The sequence below is a fragment of the Dunckerocampus dactyliophorus genome, chromosome 17 (assembly GCF_027744805.1).
Source record: "Dunckerocampus dactyliophorus isolate RoL2022-P2 chromosome 17, RoL_Ddac_1.1, whole genome shotgun sequence".
Lineage (NCBI taxonomy): Eukaryota > Metazoa > Chordata > Actinopteri > Syngnathiformes > Syngnathidae > Dunckerocampus > Dunckerocampus dactyliophorus.
This window is the reverse complement of record NC_072835.1, coordinates 1,786,416-1,800,070: the sequence shown is the minus strand read 5'-3', so window position 1 is coordinate 1,800,070 and position 13,655 is coordinate 1,786,416. Positions and strand designations below refer to the sequence as shown.

General features: G+C 49.9%; 3 protein-coding genes across 4 annotated transcripts; all 3 read left to right on the top strand.

The window, feature by feature from the left end:
- Window positions 1–5: 5 nt before the first annotated feature.
- Window positions 6–4,766, top strand: LOC129170122 (transcription factor 7-like 1-A). 2 transcript variants are annotated; one of them, XM_054757339.1, is made up of 12 exons: window positions 6–844; window positions 910–979; window positions 1,232–1,359; window positions 2,742–2,819; window positions 2,892–2,997; window positions 3,073–3,154; window positions 3,225–3,299; window positions 3,409–3,516; window positions 3,584–3,749; window positions 3,817–3,924; window positions 3,992–4,040; window positions 4,115–4,766. In XM_054757339.1, exons 1-12 carry the CDS (start codon window positions 665–667, stop codon window positions 4,573–4,575), a joined length of 1,611 nt encoding a protein of 536 aa, XP_054613314.1. In that variant the 5' UTR covers window positions 6–664; the 3' UTR covers window positions 4,576–4,766. The 2 variants fall into 2 exon arrangements, with proteins under 2 accessions (XP_054613314.1, XP_054613313.1); XM_054757338.1 differs by having other exon boundaries at window positions 7–844; window positions 4,112–4,766.
- A 146-nt stretch (window positions 4,767–4,912) lies between these two features.
- Window positions 4,913–10,543, top strand: LOC129170123 (caspase-7-like). The gene is made up of 4 exons (XM_054757340.1): window positions 4,913–5,144; window positions 9,711–9,874; window positions 9,960–10,095; window positions 10,163–10,543. The coding sequence occupies exons 1-4, from the start codon at window positions 4,958–4,960 to the stop codon at window positions 10,474–10,476; spliced, it is 801 nt and encodes a 266-aa protein (XP_054613315.1). The 5' UTR covers window positions 4,913–4,957; the 3' UTR covers window positions 10,477–10,543.
- A 458-nt stretch (window positions 10,544–11,001) lies between these two features.
- Window positions 11,002–13,526, top strand: dusp11 (dual specificity phosphatase 11 (RNA/RNP complex 1-interacting)). Its single transcript, XM_054756491.1, has 9 exons — window positions 11,002–11,205; window positions 11,638–11,713; window positions 11,789–11,920; window positions 11,987–12,110; window positions 12,194–12,254; window positions 12,319–12,365; window positions 12,440–12,515; window positions 12,581–12,682; window positions 12,759–13,526. The coding sequence occupies exons 1-9, from the start codon at window positions 11,168–11,170 to the stop codon at window positions 13,186–13,188; spliced, it is 1,086 nt and encodes a 361-aa protein (XP_054612466.1). The 5' UTR covers window positions 11,002–11,167; the 3' UTR covers window positions 13,189–13,526.
- Window positions 13,527–13,655: the final 129 nt, after the last annotated feature.

Here is a 13,655-nt window from a genome sequence, read left to right as displayed (position 1 = left end):
CGCAGCCGCAGCAGGCGGAAGAGGCCGACCCGGGGCCAGCGGCGGGCCGGCCGGTGTCGCCGTGTTGTTCTTCTCCTCCCCGAACCTCGAAAAGAAGCTCGCGCGCTACCTCGGCGTGTACACGGTCGCGTCCACGCGGCGAGGCACAATGCAGCCCGCGGACGTGTGCGCGCTCCCGGGGACGCTGTGAGAGGTTCACGCGGCGTGAACAATGTAGGAAAGTAGACTTTTCTTCGTCTGCCTTACGTCAAGTGGTCACGATGGGGAGGAAACTTTTCACCCTGTCACCTCGCGCTGTTTTTCCAACTCCGGTGATGCTAACTCGCTGTTAGTCGTTTGTGGTTTCCACCATGGAAAGCAGCGTGTTTGTGTGAGTTGTTTTTTTTAGCAAATCCTTGGAGCAGGACTTGGTCCACACCTCGGGAATTCCGAGCACATCGAGCAGCGGCGTCAGTGAACGCCGCAGGCAGCTAGCTGCTATCTCCAACTGTTTTTAACACACTTTTTGACCGTTTTACGACAACCTGACGAGAAAGCCAGTCGCCCGATGCCGTCGACGTTTTTCGTCGAGTAAGAGCGAGGCTAAATTTAGCAGCGAGTTGAATTAGCTCGGTGGTTGCTAGCCTGTTGTGAAAGTGTGCTGGCGTAGCGGCTAACTGCTAGCATGCCGCAGCTGAGTGCCGCCGACGGCGAAGAAGACTTGGGCGCCAACGACGAGCTCCTCCGCTTCAAGGATGAGGGCGAGCACGACGACAAGACCAGCGTGGCCGCCGACCGAGACCTGGACGACGTCAAGTCCTCCCTCGTCAACGAATCCGAAACCAACAGCAGTTCTGATTCGGAGGTGAGCGAGCGTAACTCAACAACTTTCCAGCCCTGTGGACCCACTGTCTGCGTGTGCGTGTGCAGGCGGACAGGCGAGCCAGAGCCGAACCGGACGTGGCGAACCGGGCCAGGCAGAGTCAGCTGTTTGGAGAAGGTACCGTCAAGTCGTTGAACACGACCTCTGTCACCTCGTTGTTTACATTGCTTGGGTTGCCCCGGTGACCAGAAGCCACCAAAAGACCGCCAGGTCACGTGGTGGTCACCAACGTATGATAACAAATAAATGTGACAAATGAGCACAACAATGTTACTCGGTTTTATCTTTAATTTATTTTCCTCAGCCTCACAATATTGTTCTGTTTGAAGTTATCATCCTTGCACTAACTAAGGTGTTCCTTTCACACAGCGCTGAGGAGACAGCAGACCACAGGTCTCTTCCAGCCCCCCCCATACGTGGGGTACCCCTTCTTCATGATTCCAGACCTGTGCGGGTCGTATCTTGCCGGTGGAGGTCTGACGGCAGGCGCACGTGCGGTGAGTCTGCATGTGCACACTCGCACGCTGTCGCGCAGTGTTTTGATGCTGACCTCTGACCCTGCCCGTGAGGGAGCAGGGTTGTGGGCCGAGCTTCAACAGCTGGCACAAAAAAACAAACCCAAAGGTAACATGTACCTTGAAGGACACTTGTTGGTTTTGGCTCCACCCCTTAGAACTCATCCTTGGCAACGTGAGACGGGACAGGACCGGGAGACAATGTGCTGTGTGTGTGTGTGTGTGTCTCAAATGGAATACTTGCATCAGTACACTCCAATAAGTATACTGTGTACACTGTGTACTAAGTTCCTGAGTGTTCACAGTGTCGTGCTGTCCCTAATGAATGAAGCAAACGTCACAACTACTTTCCATCGCTACGTGTTGCTCCACAGCCGCCATTATTCAGAGTTAGCCTCGCCCCTTCCACTACATAGCCAAGAGGGCGACTGTTGAGGGTGGTAAGTGTGCAAGATCCAGGTACTGATAGCTTACAGCGCAGTGAGTGCACGGTCTTATGCACTTAAAGTATACGTGCATCAATGGAGACGAGGCCTGGGGGTGGGCGGGGCGGTAGCTCACATGACAAAGCACAATGCCTTCAAGTTGCAGATGTCTAGTAGCAGGCCTCAACCTGCCTGCCACACACACATATACTCGGCGTGAGAAACTTGTAGCGCGCTGATGCTAGCTGCCGCAGTCAGTCGTGCCGTGCAGGCAAGGGAAAATGCTGCAGCGTAGCAAACGCACCGTTTACGCTTCGTCTGCGGATGTTGGCTGCGTCGTCACTTCAGAACAAAGTTTGTCTGTCGTCCCAGCGCTCCCCCGTGTGAACACTCGAGTGGTGGCAGAGCATACACGCAAACTCGGCGTGTTTGTTTGAAAAGCTGCAGCTCATCATCAAGCATTCTGCTAAATAACGCGTGTGTGCGTGTGTGTGTGTGTGTGTGTTGAGTTTCCTGGTATTTCCAACAGCTGGGTCCAGTTAGTGCTCACAGCCAGAACTTCCTTGTGCCTCTGAATAGGGGACTCTGTGTGCGGGTATGAGTGTGTTTTGTGCGGGTCTGTGTGCGTGCGTGAGGACTTAAGGTGGCGCTCTAGTGCATGGCATGGCTCTCACTTTGCTGCTGAATCTTCCAACCAGAGTGAGACGTCTTCTCTGACCACAGGGCAACGATATGTGTAGTACTCTGCCTGTGCTGACACCACAGCGGGGACGGACCGGGGGCGAGGCTGTGTGTGGGGGCGGGGCAGATGGCCTTGCTTATAAAACTGGGTGGTCATCTTGACCCTTGGCTTGGGGGCGTGTCCGTATTTAGCATCCGAACTACAGGAAGTAAACAAACATGGACACACACACTAATTGATGACTTGTGTGTTTTCAGTATCTGCCCTTTCAGTGGCCCCTGCTGGACATCCCAGGAAGAGCAGCCATGAGAGACTCGGCCACGCCCACACACCTGGTGAGTACACACTCACACCCGGTGGTCATATGACATCGCTGCAGCCCCTGATGTGCGCGCGTGTCTGCGCAGTCCAGCGCCGTGCGCCCCCACGTGGGTCACCTCCACCCTCTGCTGTCCTACTGTCCCGAGGCCTTCTCCCCTCAGAGGGTTTCGCCAAGCTTCTCGCCTGATGCGGGTGAGCCGTGTCCATGTGCCACATTGAGAGCTCGCACGCACGCATGCACTAACGTGCGCGCATGATTGTCACCAGGTGTGTCCCGATCGCCGCACACTGCTTGCTACCCTGTCTCTCCTGGGGGCGTGGCTCAGATGCCTCATACTTTTGATTGGTTGTGAGTACATAATGTGTGAGTGTGCACGTGTGTGTGTATACACTGTGACCGTGTGTGTTTGTGTGCACAGGCAGGGTCAGCCCATGTATCCAATGGCAGGAGGCTTCTCACCCGCCGCCCTCGCCATGAACACCTCCATGTCAAGGTGAGTGCGGTCAGTGGGTGGGGCCAATCACGGCTGTGTTCAGGAAGAGGGTGTGCTGAGAAGGATGGCGAGCGTGTTCCTTTCTAATCTTGTCACGTGATGATGTCAGCCTGGCGCCGAGCGGCTTCTCTCCTCGTCTGGCGGCGAGCTCGCCACCGTCCGTCTCCCACGCCACCGTGGTCGTCAAACAGGAGGCCGGGGGCGACGGCCCGCCGAGGTAACGCCCTCGTGTCGCGAGTGACTGGTGCGCGGCCGCTGAGCGTTTTATCCCCGTATTACTGCAGGAAGTCGGCGGCCGACGCCGCACGGGAGAGCGGCGGCGAGCACAAGGCGCACATCAAGAAGCCGCTCAACGCCTTCATGCTCTTCATGAGGGAGGAGCGACCCAACGTGGTGGCCCAGTGCCAAGTGAAGGAGAGCGCCACCATCAACCAGATACTGGGACAGCGGGTCAGTACTTAGTGTGCGCGTGTGCAGGTGAGTACGTGCACGCTAACGGGTGCGTTCCTGTCCTCAGTGGCACTCGCTGTCCAAAGAGGAGCAGGCCAGGTATTACGAGCTGGCCCGCAAGGAGCGCCTGCTGCACTCCCAGCTCTATCCTGGCTGGTCGGCTAGAGACAACTACGTGAGTACACGCCCACTTCCTGTTTGCTCTTTCTGCCTCCGCTGACATCGCTGCTGCTCGTGTGCAGGGGAAGAAGAAGAAGAGGAAGAAGACTCGGAGCGAAACGCAACAAGATGGTAAGATGGCGTGCTCATAGCGAAGCGCGATGGCAGCACACTAACGTTTGTGTGCGTGTGTTTCTCTCCAGCAGATGATTCATCGCCGCAGCCCAAGCGGGCACCTGTGTCGCCCGATGAGCCGCCGCACGTGCACGCCCTCCTCACGCACACCCGCTCGCTGACGTCGGCGAGTGCGCATGTCCGCCCCCACTTGTCACGCCCGCACGCCGTCTCGCATCTCACGCACACGCACCTGTCCCAGGCCAGCCCCGCCTCCTCCGTGGACTCCCCGGCCACGCCCACCGCGGCGCTGGCATCGCCCGGCGCCCCGGCACCGACCCACACGGAACACACGCACGGGCCAGGCGGGCGCGTGTCGCCGTGCGCTGAGCAGCCGCTCGCCCTCACCACCAGGCCGCCACGCGGCACGCACCCGCAAGCACCGCCCACGCCGTCCTCTGACACGCCCTCACCGCACACGCCCCTTCCTCTGCCAGTCCTTGCCCCGCCCGCTTCCTCTTCCCAGCAGAGCAGAAGAGCCAATCAGGTGTAAGGAAAGATGTAGAAAGCGATTTTAGTAAGAAAAGGAATTTAGTGGTCAATATTTGACTTTTGTGCTCCCGCGTGTTTGACTTTAGTGCTTTTGTAAGTTGGGATGATTTTTCACAGGTGAGCGGCGTTGCTTCACTAAAACACACCAAGACTTTATTTACTCTTCAAACTAATAAAACTTTATTCACTTCCTCTTGTCTCACGTGGACGTCGTCATTCATTAGCCTCGCCTTTCACGTGACCACCTGAGAGTCCACCGGTGTCGACCTTCGGGTCATGTGACCGCAGGCGTTGCGCGAGTGGCGGGGTGGGGCTGTGGAAGTGTCCATGTTTGGTAGCCCGTGGCGTTTTATAAGGTGGCGTGAAGACGCTGCCGCAGAGAGATGGAAGCAGCGAAGAGAGCCGTGTTGGTGACCGTGGCCGCCTTTGACCCGGGGGTTCCTCTCAACCGCAGACCTGGCGCCACCAAGGACGCCCGCAGGCTCCACCGCATCCTGACCCGGCTGGACTTCAAGGTGGACCTCCACCAAGACCTCCACAGCCATGAAATCTACTCACTCTTTCGGAAAGGTAACCACACGTCATTCTACATTCTGCATAGCATACTGCCACATGTACTATGCTACAAGTATGAAGGGAAGGTAAAAGGTGCTTGAGCTGCTTGAAAGGAGCTTTGTAGTTTCTATTTGAGCAAGTCTTCTTATTCAGAATGGAATTTGTACTTGTCTTCACACTCGGCGTGAACCAAAGAGGCATAACTACACAGTCACAGTCAGGCGGCAGATAAACACCAGCTGATAAGTAAATACACACACTGCAACTACCAATAACCACTTACATAACCTCATATTTACAACACAATAGACGCTACTATACTACGTCATAGTCTACGCTTACTACCTTATATTCTGTAATCCCTCGCCACTTCACGGCAAATAATTTGGTGGCTTCACTCCATCACCGTTTTTGAAATGCATATTCATGAACTAGAAGAGCACTCAGAGAGCGCAGACCTCTGCCAAACGCCATAGTCCCCAGCATATTGTGATTTACAGAGTAAATATTAGTCCTACGTTTATTTGATCTACATATATAGATTCCTTGACCATGAAAACATGCCATGAAAGGATTTGAATTACTTAAAGAATGCTAACATCAAGCATGATAGCGATGATAGTGTTTAAGTGCCTAGCTCTGAAAATGGTGAAAATGTGAGTACACTAAGTCCTCAACCAATGAACACAATTGGTTCCAGACGACCGTTCTTAAGTGGAATTGTTCTTAAGTAGGGTAAAAGGTAATATTACCGATGATATAGGTACTACATGTACGTGTATACATATACAGTATATGTGTATGTATGTAAATATGAGTTTGGATGCAGTAGTAATATTAAACCAGGATAATTCATGAAAAAAACAATAATAAAAGTGATATAATAATACGTAATGATAAATGTTATTTACCTTTGAAGAGGAGTGGTCGAGCATGGTCGAGGAGGAGGAGTTATTGAAAAAAAGGACAATGGTGGTGGTGGTTAGACTCTTCTAAAAGAGGTAGTGTTCTGTGGGTGGTGTAGAATTAAGCAGGCCTATTAACTCTTCATAAACTTTAATCACACGCTCTGTCCGGGTTGTATCATACAGCTCTTAGCTTTCCTTTTTATTGGTCCCAAAAGCAGTGTCACAGTGCCCTCTACTGGTCAAGCATGTAGCAGTACAAAAAGTGGATTTAACGTACTAAAAGGCAAAATACATGAAAAAATATGTCGGATGTTTGTAAGTTGGGGACTTAGTGTATAATTATATTAGCATGCTAACACCAAGCAACATACACCAACAACATACTAGCATTGTTTTAGTAGCGTTAACATGCTGACATCATCATGCTAACACATAGCATAATAGTGTCTACCTATGAAAATGGCTAAAAATGACACTATGCTAATGTTAACATGCTAACACCCAGCACGATAGTGCTAAGTTTTCATGTAAGTGTTGACCCATGAAAACAGCTAAAAATGCTACTATGCTAATATTAGCGTGCTAGCAATGCTAACATGCTAACGTTGGCATGCTAGCACCTAGCATGACAGTGGTAAGTGGTTATATATGCGTCTACCCACGAAAATAGCACAAATGTGGGTATGCTAACACCTAGCATAATAATGTCTACCTTTGAAAGTGACTAAAAATGCCACTATGCTAATATTAGCATGCTAGCAATGCTAACTAACATACTAATGTTGGCATGCTAGCACCTAGCATGGCAGTGGTAAGTGTTTTATAAATACATCTACCCATGAAAATAGCACAAAAAAATGTGAGTACTTTAACACCTAACATAATGGTGTCTACATATAAAAATGACTAAAAATGCCACTATTTTAATGTTAACATGCTAAAACCCAGCATGATAGTGCTAAGTGTTCATGTAAGTGTCGACCCAGAAACAGCTAAAAATGCTAACTAGCAATGCTAACCAACATGACAGTGCTAAGTGTTTATATATAAGTCTACCCATGGATATAGCAAAAAAAAATGTGGGTATGCTAACACCTAGCATAATAATGTCTACTTGGCTGATGGCTAAAAATGCTACAATGGTAATATGAGCATGCTAGCAATGCTAACATGCGAATGTTAGCATGCTAACACCTTGCATGATAGCGTAATCTACCGAAAAAGTGCTCTGGTCATTTTTTTTGTGGAGTTATATGCTCAAATGGCAAAAATGGTCCTATCGCTCAATGTAAAGAAGTCTTTTTAAAAAAAATTCCTGGATCCAGACGGTGATCCAAATCACCCCTAACACTTCAGTTCTTCCATATCCCATTTCTGAAAATTCCTGAAAATCCATTCAGATCTTGCTGTTTGTGTGTTTTTTTTGCCTAAATGAAGCATTCCAAGCATACAATGGCAAAATGAAGCCAAAGATACAGGTAAATACAATGCATCGAAAGAGGTTGTGCTGATATGCAGTGTTGCACACTGGTCACTAGGTGTCAGTAATGTTACTCTTATGTTGGCTGATGGGCGGAACAAACAGACACTGTAGTCCCTAATTTCAAAAACCTACTAACTACTATTGTGGCCATATTCCGCTCCAAACTAAAACTCAGCTCTGAAGCCCTGACCTCACTTCCTTTCTGCCACCGCCACTGAGCTCCCCGAGCACCACAACACATTCACAGCAACGCACGATAACAAGTCTGATTTTCTCTTGTTATGTGTAATATATTGGGCAATATGTCCAATATGGTGTTATGTCATGTCTAGAAGGCTCCAATAACGTTTAAAAAAGTATATTTAGAAGGTAGTAAACAGGTTTTCTATGTCTTATGTATCTTTTTTTTTCTTATGTCTACTATATTGGGTAAAGGAGTGTAAAGGTGACTATAGGGGTGTTATTTCATGTCTAGAGGACTCTAATGTTAAAGGTGGTTTTCTATGTCTTATTATGTCTACTATATTGGGTAATAGGAGTGTATAGGGGTGTTATGTCATGTTTAGAGGGCTCTAATACGGTTGAATGTATTTAGAAGGTGGTAAACAGGTTTTCTATGCTTAATCTGTTTTATGTTCTCTTATTATGTCTGCTATATTGTATTTTTTATGCCTTTTTTCTCTTATGCCTACTGTATTGGGTAATAGGAGTGTAAAGGGTTCTAATGATGTTAAAAAGTGTATTTAGAAGGTTGTAAACAGGTTTTCAGCAGTCATTTTACAACAAAGTCAAAATATTTAAGTTGTAATCTAAAAAAAAAGTCATGAAAAAAAGTGTCATTTTAGGAGCATGAAGTTGAAAGAAAAAATATATAATATAATTTTAAAAGTTGTAATGTGGTGACAAACAAAACAAAGTTGGCCTTTATGGAAAATCAGGTTGCGGAAAGTTCTAATAATTAAAAATGTTATGGGAATAGATTCGTCATTATACAAAGAAAGTGGAAATAGTTGAAATAAAAAAACAGCAGTCATTTTATGAGAATATGGTCAAAATACGAAAAAAAAGGTGTCATCTTAAAAAAAATCATAACATTATGAGAAAAAGAATTATGAAGATTATTTAAAAATATTTTGGAAATGACACAAAAATAGGGGAAGAGCAAAGGATGAAGTTGATGTGTTTTTTCAGCGATGTGATGAAGCTGAGATCCATTGAGATGTACGCTGCTCAGCACCATAGAATAACACCCTACATGTGAATGAATGAAGTATCCTTATGAAGTACTTTTGCTTTACATCGTTGAATGTGCTGACGACAAAATCACACAAAAATGGTAACCAAATGTGTTAACCCATGGAGGTCTGGATTTGGAGTCACGCTCCAAATGACTTCCCTACAACGCCTGATGAGGTGGCGGATGCTCTCCTGAGGGATCTCCTCCCAGGCCTGGACAGTCTGTGGTGCCACGTGGCGCCGGTGGATGGAGCGAGACATGATGAGCACAAGCGGATTCATCTCATTGATGCCTTGGTCCTGCAGGAAGGAACAGGAGGCGCCTGCAAAATGACCTGCAGCAAGTCACAAATGTAAACGTGTCTGCTCAAACGGTCAGAAACAGACTCCATGAGGATGGTATGAGGGCTCGTTGTCCACGGGTGGAGGTTGTGCTCACAGGCCAACGCCGTGTGGCGTGTTTGGCATTTGCCAGAGAACACCGAGACTGGCAAATTTGCCACTGGCGCCCAGGAGCACACGTGACAGAGACTGGAGAACGTTCTGCTGCCTGCAACATCCTCCAGGCTGACCGGTTTTGGCAACGGGTGAGTAATGGTGTGGCGTGGCCCGTTCCCCAGACCTGAATCCGCTTGAGCACGTCCGGGACATCATGTCTCACACCACAGACTGTCCAGGTCTGGGAGGAGGTCCCTCAGGAGACCATCTGCCACCTCATCAGGCATTGTAGGGAGGTCATGCAGACACACACTACTGAGCCTGGTTTGTGTGTCGTACATATGACCGTATATTCTACTACAACTGTGTAGGTATTGTAGTACGTGGAGGACATGATGACATAACCAAAGTGGAAGTTCTTATCAGCAAAGAGTTTTTATGAGCGCTCACGTATGTCAGTGGCTTTTATATCAATCAAACTCATCTGTAAACGTGTGTGTGTGTGTGCACGCGCAGAGAGTCGGCGCCCAGTGTCTGAGTGTTTCCTGGCCGTCTTGTCGTCTCACGGCGAGGACGGCTGCGTGTTCGGCGCCGACGGGAAGCGTGTGTGGTTGTCACGCGTGTTTGCCTTCTTTGACCACGTGGACATGGAGCAGAAGGTCAAAGTGTTCCTCGTCCAGGTGAGCATGAGAGGGAGCAGGACATAAACGCATTCAAGCAGGGCGTCCTGGGGTCATGTGACAAACAAAGACGGCGTCTGCGCAGGCCTGTCGAGGCGGCGTTCTGGACGATGGCGTGGTGGTCGACTCGGGCGGCGGTGGAAGCGGCGAGCCCGCCGGGGATGTCTGCTCTGACATTTCCGCTCCTGTCAACACCCTGGTCATGTACGCCACCGTGCCAGGTCAGCTCGCCGTCTGCTTCGTCTGATCTTCATGCGACCTTCATCTTGACCTGTCCTCTCTCCGCAGGCTACGTGGCGTTCATGCATCCGACGGGATCGGTCTTCCTGCAGACGTTCTGCTCGCTCCTGGAGGAGGAGGAGCATCGTCGCTTGGAGCTGACCCGTTTGATGACCCGCCTGTCTCACAGCGTGGCCTACACCTTCCAGGCCAAAGGTCGCCAGTTCGGCGTTAAGAAGGAGATGCCGTGCTTCCTGACCCGGATGACCCGGGAGGCGTTCCCTTTCGCCGAGCCTCGGAAAGACGGCGCTGCCGCCGGCCTGTCAGCCGTTACGCTGCTGGGCGGTGACGTCGCCAAGAAACGGACACCGTCCATAAGTTAAACTCTTACTTTGAAATGTTCCTCATTTGTTTTTACACTCCTGTGAGCAGCGTGCAACACTTTTTTTTTTTATTTTACAAGCTGCACAAGTAGCTTGTACATTTCTTATCAACAGCACTTTATACTCTTTATGTTGTGTGATCACTTTTACATAAATAAAGAAAACTTTTTTTCTTTAAAAAGGACCTGTGATTCTTCTCTGACAATGGAAATGACATGTAATAAAAACAAACAATAAAAAGATAAATGAGGCTTACGGGAAGCTTTAATAGATGAAAGTGAGGCGTTCAACTCGCACTGGTTGAGTTCGTAAACATAGAAAACAAACTGTCGGCTTTCGTCACTCCAGATATGTCAGCCAACAACTTGTTCACTCGATTGGTGGCCGCCGAGAAATTGCTAATGAAAGACGAGAGGTGTCAATCGACGTCATTCAGATGAAGAGGAGACAAGTGTCACAATTCCAACAATTTGTCGTCTCTTGAACGCAGCGTCGACTTGACGTCACCTACATGCGACGCTTCCGTTTGTTGAGCAGAAATTACAATGTGAGCTAAATGGAAGCGATGGGACTACTTCTGCATTTACTTCTGCAAGTACGCGATTGTTTTTAATTACGTCGTTTTAATAAGGCTGCGCGTCCACGTTTGTTTCACAATCACTTAAAAAGTAAAAACTAAGAAGACTCGAAAATGCCTCGACACGGAAAGAAAAAGGGCATTCCAGATAGGTGAGAAGAACTATACTGTAACATATATACTGGATATATATATATATATATATATATATATATATATATATATATATATATATATATATGATCTTTTTGGAACATTGTTGTAAACAAATGACCTGTCTTCAGCTAAACTAATCATTTTATGCATTACCTCACACAAACTTACGTGGCGTTGTAGCGATGAAATAGTACATAAACCAACGAAACTTGCAGCATGTCTTTTAAAAGTTTTAAAAGTCCTCACCAAAACTCTTCACTTCAGATCAACCAAATAAAAATATGCGTGCTTAAAAACTTGCCTTTTGAGAACGCTTGGTCTTGTTGGGGGTGATGTGACGTCATCAACCAGTGACGTAACACCGTCTTCGCTGCTCCCACCATGCTAACCACTTAGCATCAGGCTAACTTGTCGGCGTGTGTCGCCAGGTGGCTGGACTACAAAGCCGTCGGCAAACGACTCGACGGGACCCGTTTTGTCGCCTTCAAAGTTCCCCTCAAGCAGGTGAGCATCTTCCAACCGCCACGTCGTCTTCCACCTTTCTGAACGTCCACTAACACCCAAGACGCTCCTCGCCAGTCTTTCAACCGCCAGCTCCCGCCCTCCCAGGTGTTTGGGCCGTGGGAGCTGCTGGACGCCGTCAAAGAGGACCGCCAAGAACTGGGTCTCATCATAGACCTGACATTCACAACGTGCTACTACCAGCCGCAGGTAGGCACCGTCCTCGTGGCCACGCCTGCCGCCGAGCCACCACCTTGACACGTGACCTGTGTGCAGGACCTGCCGGCGTCTTTGCTGTGCGTCAAGATCTTCACGGAGGGTCACATGATTCCCAAAGACGACACCATCTTGGCCTTCAAACGTGTGGTGCGCCGCTTCCTGCTGGACAATGCTGACAACGGTGAGTGGAACGGGCGAAGCATACATTCCAGGGCTGCCGTGGCGAGATGAAAGTGACGTGGTCACGTGACCTGTGCGTTCCAGACAAGCTGATTGGCGTCCACTGCACGCACGGCCTCAACCGCACCGGTTACATGATCTGCAGGTGTGTACGCCCGAGCGCTGGGGGTGGGTGTGGCCTGTGTAACAGTTGTGCTTGCGCGCCACAGGTACCTGATCGACGTGGATAGGATGGACCCAGAAGAGGCCGTGAAACGTGAGTGGCGTCACGTATACAGGAAGCGTGCGTGTGTGTGTGTCCAACTAAGAGTGTGTGTGAAAATGTTTCAGTCTTCAACTTGTCTCGCGGACACGCCATAGAGCGACAAAACTACATCAACGACCTTCGCAGAGGACGCAGGAGAAGGTAGTACGCTCCGTGCGTGTGCACGTGTGCACGCCCCACTCATGCACTTTTGCACGTGTCCGCAGCAATAAGGGAATGAGCGAGTGTGCGCTCACGTTCGTCAGAGGTACCGCTGTCGCTCGGCCGCTAGAAGGTCAAGACAAGGGACGAGCACATACTTACGGGCGGTATGGACACCATCTTGGATTGGGGTCGGGGTCCACACGTGATTCCACACTCAGTGTTTGTTTTGACGCCCCGCAGGTTAGACCGCCCCCCATGTGATATCCCCGAAGAGGAATGCCCCACATATGACAGCAGCCAACATGGCCACCCCCCACGCGGCGCCCACCAAGCAGGCCGCCCCACACACGAGTCCCCCCAACATAGCCGCCCGCCACGCGGCACCCCCCAGCAATACCAGCCCGCATGCGACCGCCCCCCACGCAGCACCCACCAGGTATGCCGCCCCACGCATGAGGGCGGCACGCTTCCCTTCCTGCTTCCTCGGGTCCCCCTCCACTCATACAGATGGGCACCACCGCATCCTGCCAACAAGTGGGCGCGGCCCCAGTATGCTCAACCCCACGTCCAACTGCAGCGCCCCCGGCCGCCCTTGAAGCGCTACACCCCCCGGTGGGCCAACCAACATAGCGGTGACAGACAGGAGGAGGGGGCGGGGCCAGGTTGGTGACACCTTGAGCAACATATCAACAGATTGAGCAACTCGTAGTTTTCATGAACAACCAAGTCTTTTGTGTCCTAATTAGCAACCAGGCTAGGCTAACAGGTATGCCAACGCTTGGCTAGCTTCCTTGCTGCCATCAATGGGATAATAACAAGGTTACCATGACAACTGCAGAGCTAACTAGTTGGCTCAACTTTGATTACCTCGGATAGAATCGTCACGCGTGAAGATGACATCATCACACGCGGCCACGCCGCTGGCTTCTCATTGGCTGCCAGAGTTTTGTTGATTTTAGACGGCAGCGCGGCAAATGAAATAAAAAATGAATTTTAAACGTGCACCTTCGTGTTCATCCGCTACGTTTTGTGTGTGCTTTTGTTTTGGGGAGAACAGAAACGCTGCTGGGGCTGACGTCACACAAGATGGCGGAAGGGGCGGAGCCCTGCTTTACGTGTCGTTTCACACACGTGACG

What these genes read in the sequence shown, in the direction of transcription:
- LOC129170122 (XM_054757338.1), top strand. Translation starts at nt 665, where the DNA reads ATGCCGCAGCTGAGTGCCGCCGACGGCGAAGAAGACTTGGGCGCCAAC. An exon ending in CCTCATACTTTTGATTGGTT is followed by an intron (nt 3,155 to 3,224) that starts GTGAGTACATAA and finishes TTGTGTGCACAG; the next exon opens with GCAGGGTCAGCCCATGTATC. An exon ending in GGTCGGCTAGAGACAACTAC is followed by an intron (nt 3,925 to 3,991) that starts GTGAGTACACGC and finishes GCTCGTGTGCAG; the next exon opens with GGGAAGAAGAAGAAGAGGAA.
- LOC129170123 (XM_054757340.1), top strand. Translation starts at nt 4,958, where the DNA reads ATGGAAGCAGCGAAGAGAGCCGTGTTGGTGACCGTGGCCGCCTTTGAC. An exon ending in CTACTCACTCTTTCGGAAAG is followed by an intron (nt 5,145 to 9,710) that starts GTAACCACACGT and finishes GTGCACGCGCAG; the next exon opens with AGAGTCGGCGCCCAGTGTCT. An exon ending in CATGTACGCCACCGTGCCAG is followed by an intron (nt 10,096 to 10,162) that starts GTCAGCTCGCCG and finishes CTCTCTCCGCAG; the next exon opens with GCTACGTGGCGTTCATGCAT.
- dusp11 (XM_054756491.1), top strand. Translation starts at nt 11,168, where the DNA reads ATGCCTCGACACGGAAAGAAAAAGGGCATTCCAGATAG. An exon ending in GCTGGACAATGCTGACAACG is followed by an intron (nt 12,111 to 12,193) that starts GTGAGTGGAACG and finishes TGTGCGTTCCAG; the next exon opens with ACAAGCTGATTGGCGTCCAC. An exon ending in CGAGCACATACTTACGGGCG is followed by an intron (nt 12,683 to 12,758) that starts GTATGGACACCA and finishes GACGCCCCGCAG; the next exon opens with GTTAGACCGCCCCCCATGTG.